This window comes from Limulus polyphemus, unplaced genomic scaffold (assembly GCF_000517525.1).
Source record: "Limulus polyphemus unplaced genomic scaffold, Limulus_polyphemus-2.1.2 Scaffold11678, whole genome shotgun sequence".
Classification (NCBI taxonomy): Eukaryota; Metazoa; Arthropoda; class Merostomata; order Xiphosura; family Limulidae; genus Limulus; species Limulus polyphemus.
In genome coordinates, this window is record NW_013677288.1 from 8,780 (window position 1) to 13,424 (window position 4,645).

The 4,645-nt window shown below is 31.9% G+C and overlaps 1 protein-coding gene across 1 annotated transcript in view; it reads left to right on the forward strand.

The window, feature by feature from the left end:
* Positions 1-4,639, forward strand: part of LOC111083860 (nuclear respiratory factor 1-like) — a gene marked incomplete at its 5' end in the record, with an annotated part of 12,017 nt that extends 7,378 nt beyond the window's left edge. Inside the window, 2 exons of the mRNA XM_022380570.1 lie at positions 271-481; positions 1,555-4,639. Of these exons, the coding sequence (XP_022236278.1) occupies positions 271-481; positions 1,555-1,787 (444 nt within the window). The remainder of the gene's footprint in view (positions 1-270; positions 482-1,554) is intronic.
* Between the last annotated feature and the right edge of the window lie 6 nt (positions 4,640-4,645).

A 4,645-nucleotide genomic window follows, 5' to 3' on the forward strand; every position in this document is an offset into this window, starting at 1 on the left:
TTTAATTAAATGTTTAATGTAACACAGTAACATACACAGAAAGGAATTTAAAAATCGTGCCGGGTTAAATACTTGTAAAAAAACTTTCTTTCTCAGCTCTTGTGTTGTTCACATCCTATTATTTTAACATTTTTATATATGGTCTCGTACAGTTAACAGTTAGTTATCAGTCCTGTTGTTTTTCCAGTATATACAGACTATGAGTGCCCTGTGATATTTTGAGTATAATACACTGTGAACTGTATACGTTACTTTTACACTGAATTACAGATTCAGGGTTCCTCATCTGAAGAGAACCAGAATGTTCAGTCCTTAACGGAGATTACAGCAGCATCACATCCCGAAGTGACTAATCAGAGTAATCAGCATTTCTTACCGCTTAATGTCAGTCTTCATGGTGATATGCTAGCAACGTTAACTGAAGCAACACTGAACCAAGATGGCCAGATTATTTTTACTGGCGAAGACGGCACTCAAAGTGGTGAGTTTTATTGGACTCTGTTTCGTTAGCACTTATGAACACTGAGGAGGAGTACAAATTTAAAAAAATAACACAAACAATGTTTAGATTATATTTGGGCATTCTACCTGTTTTAATTTGATGGTGGGTTTAGATTACAACTGGACATTCTGCCTGTTTTAATTTGATGGTGGGTTTAGATTACATTTGGACATTCTACCTGTTTTAATTTGATGGTGGGTTTAGATTACAACTGGACATTCTACCTGTTTTAATATGATGTTTAGATTACAACTGGACAGTCTACCTGTTTTAATATGATGTTTAGATTACAACTGGACAGTCTACCTGTTTTAATATGATGTTTAGATTACAACTGGACATTCTACCTGTTTTAATTTGATGGTGGGTTTAGATTACAATTGGACAGTCTACCTGTTTTAATTTGATGGTGGGTTTAGATTACAACTGGACATTCTACCTGTTTTAATTTGATGGTGGGTTTAGATTACAACTGGACATTCTACCTGTTTTAATTTGATTGTGGGTTTAGATTACAACTGGACATTCTACCTGTTTTAATTTGATGGTGGGTTTAGATTACAACTGGACATTCTACCTGTTTTAATTTGATGGTGGGTTTAGATTACAATTGGACAGTCTACCTGTTTTAATTTGATGGTGGAAAGCAAGTTTGTTTTAATGTTTAGCGACAAACATTCTCAACTGAATTACAATAATAGTAAATTTTGCAGTAGTTAAGTTGTGCTTGTAATGATTATGACCCCAGTACTGGGTCATCATGGGTCATCACCAAGTAAGAGTTACATTCAGAAAAAGAAAAAATCTAACCCTTACCTGATGATGAGAAGATAATATGGGTTCAATTGTTGTAATCCTTAAAATTATATATTACAAGTTTAGAACATCTAGTCAGCAATAAGATTATGTCATATAGGAATAAGTAATCAAAAATATAAAATTAATTTTTCGTGAATATTTAAACAGTATAATCTACTTTTAATTAATACTTCTCTTTCATTCATATTATGCTTTTATATTCTTTATCATAGTCTATCCTTATATTTCTACAGCATTTCCAGTGTCTGGTGTTGTTACCATTCCTGTGTCTATGTACCGAACAGTTGTCTCTAGCATGTCTAATCTGACCGATGGTCAGGCATCACACCCAGGTTTACATGTTCGAATGGCTAACTTAGGAACAGCAGAGTGCACAGAAACTCAATCACTTGGGATTGTTAATACTTCAGAAAGGATAGAACCTATTGCAGTAACAACACCAGCAAGTTTAGAAAACAATAATTAAAAGTTTTAAAATTAGATTTTACATTTTTTTATCTCTTAACATTTTAAAGAGTGAGATCCGAGTACAAAATCTTTGATTTACATTTTTTGTTAATTTTAAGATGAGTATTGTTTATTGGGTTTTTTTGTCAAGTTTGTAAAAATTAACTTGGAAATTTGAAATTAGGATTATCAAGATCCAGTTTTAAATTTGTGAATTTTTATTTAAAACCTTTACAAAATGCAATTTTTTAATTCTGTGTTATGATTGCAGTATTTAATTCCAGGAAGATTTTTGTTGTACATATCTATACAGATATTCTGTTTCTATATCTATGTAAAGTTGTTTCTTTTTGTATACAACAGGAGAAAACTTATTTTTTAATATCATAAGGACAATTAATTTGTTTTATGCCAAGATGTGTTTGGCTTTTTCCTCAGCTCCAAAAACCTTGTTATTGCTGAATTAACACTGTGAAATATAACGATTTTCCCTTCATTCCTTTATACTTCTCATGTCTCTAAACATAAGAACAAAAAAAAACTAGTTTTATTGTTTAACAGTAAGCCTAACTAAAATGCTGCTTGTGGTAGGTGACATCATTCATACATACGACATAACTTCCATGTGTGGATCTCAATTAGGAATATGCTGATGAATATATTTTCTGACAAACATCTCTTGCTGACTGCTGTAAAGTTGTTTTACCCGCCTCTAATTTATCTTTAGGTATGGCATACCTAACCATGGTCTCCCAGCAGTGTATATAATAATGATACTGCTTCAAATAAATTCATAGAATTTATTATTAATTGAAAACATAACTCTTATGTACAGGCCTTGACATCTGTAATACTGTAGTATATAGCTTATATACATGCCTTGACATCTGTAATACTGCAGTATATAACTTATATACAGGCCTTGACTTCTATAATACTACAGTATGTAACTTATATACAGGCCTTGACATCTGTAATACTACAGTATATAACTTATATACAGGCCTTGACATCTGTAATACTACAGTATGTAACTTATATACAGGCCTTGACTTCTGTCATACTACAGTATATAACTTATATACAGGCCTTGACTTCTGTCATACTACAGTATATAACTTATATGCAGTTCATAACTTCTGTCATACTACAGTATATAGCTTATATGCAGCTCATGACTTCTGTCATACTACAGTATATAACTTATATGCAGTTCATGACTCCTGTCATACTACAGTATATAACTTATATGCAGTTCATGACTCCTGTCATACTACAGTATATAACTTATATGCAGTTCATGACTTCTGTAATACTGTTGTGTATTTTCCATGACTTCAGATATAATTTTTGTGTTCATATTTTTTACCTTCATTAGTTTTAGTGTTGTAAATTACTTTCTTCTCTACCAGAACAAGTGGAGCTCTAAGTCATTATATATATGAAGTGAATAAACAATGTTTGTGATACTTCTCATTATTGGACTTCAACACATCTTGGAATTCTTGTATACAGTTTCATTATGTTTATGTTTGAAGGAACTCACTAGTATGAGAAACATTGTGGTGTCTTTAGTTTGTGTATTATCTGACCTCTATCGTTACGCTGTTTATAATTTCATACGTACATATGTGAATAAAGATCATCGTATGCAAAAATGAAATAAAACTTATGTAACATGTTACAATAATACTTATAATAAAATGAGCTGGGTGATTAATATTTTTAATTAATTACCTATTAGCACCAATTAGTGTCACAAAAATATCAAATAATTGAAATTAGCATTTCTGATTATTACTCTCTACCACTATTTCCACTGTAAAAGTCTCTTTTGAGGTCCCTCGATGTGTGTTAGCAGAAAGTTTATAGACTTGTAGCACTAAAATTCAGGGATTCAATTCCCAGTGGTGAAAGGTATCTCATTGTGTGGCTTTTTGTTGAAATGAACACTCACACTTTAACCCTCTGCTAATGTTTAGTTCACCTTTGGGTCAGCAGTAAATTTACGATCTTAAAATGCTAAAATACGGGTTCAGTACCAGATGGTGAACAGAGCAAATAGCCTGTTGGGTTAGTTTATGTTAAAATATACAAACTCATGAGAATATTGTATTATGAGCTTAATGATTAATCTCCCTGCACATTATTTAAACCTGTACAGGAACTGAACATTGTCTTGGTGTTTTCTTTAACTTTTAAAATCTTAAACAACATGTACCAGGTTTAGGAGCTTAGTTAACGATTTGGTGTTGAAATTATGCTTTATGGACCAGGCAACAGTTTCTCATAAGTCCAAACTTAAGCAGGAAAAGCCCATAAAACACAATTAACATGAGAATTGCACTACCTAAACCTAACTTGACAACAGTTACAGTATTTTATGTTATGGAATAAACTACACATATGATAACTGTACATTCTGGATCGCACTTACAAAGAAAATATGCTTGACTTTTTTTTTAACTTTTCCTAAAAGGGATTCTCTTCCCCTGTAACAATTATGCAAGTGTGCTTAATAAAACGTTGGAACAAGTTCAAGAAAAGTGATAATGTTGAATTGTTCTGATTCACTATTTACCAGAAATTTGTTCTTTTATAACTAGTAGACAACCCTAATTATGGAACCTACATTCTTTCGTAACTAATAGACAAGTCCAAGTGTGGAAAGTATGTTCTTTTATAACTAGTAGACAACCCCCAATTGTGAAATTTATATTATTTTATCACTAGTAGACAACCCCTAAGTGTGAAACCTTTATACATATTCACATCAGAAAAATGTGAATTTATAAGTGAAAACCGTGTATTCTGGTAGGATGACATCTGTAACCGTGTATTGGGTAGGATGACATCTGTAACCGTGTATTCTGTAGG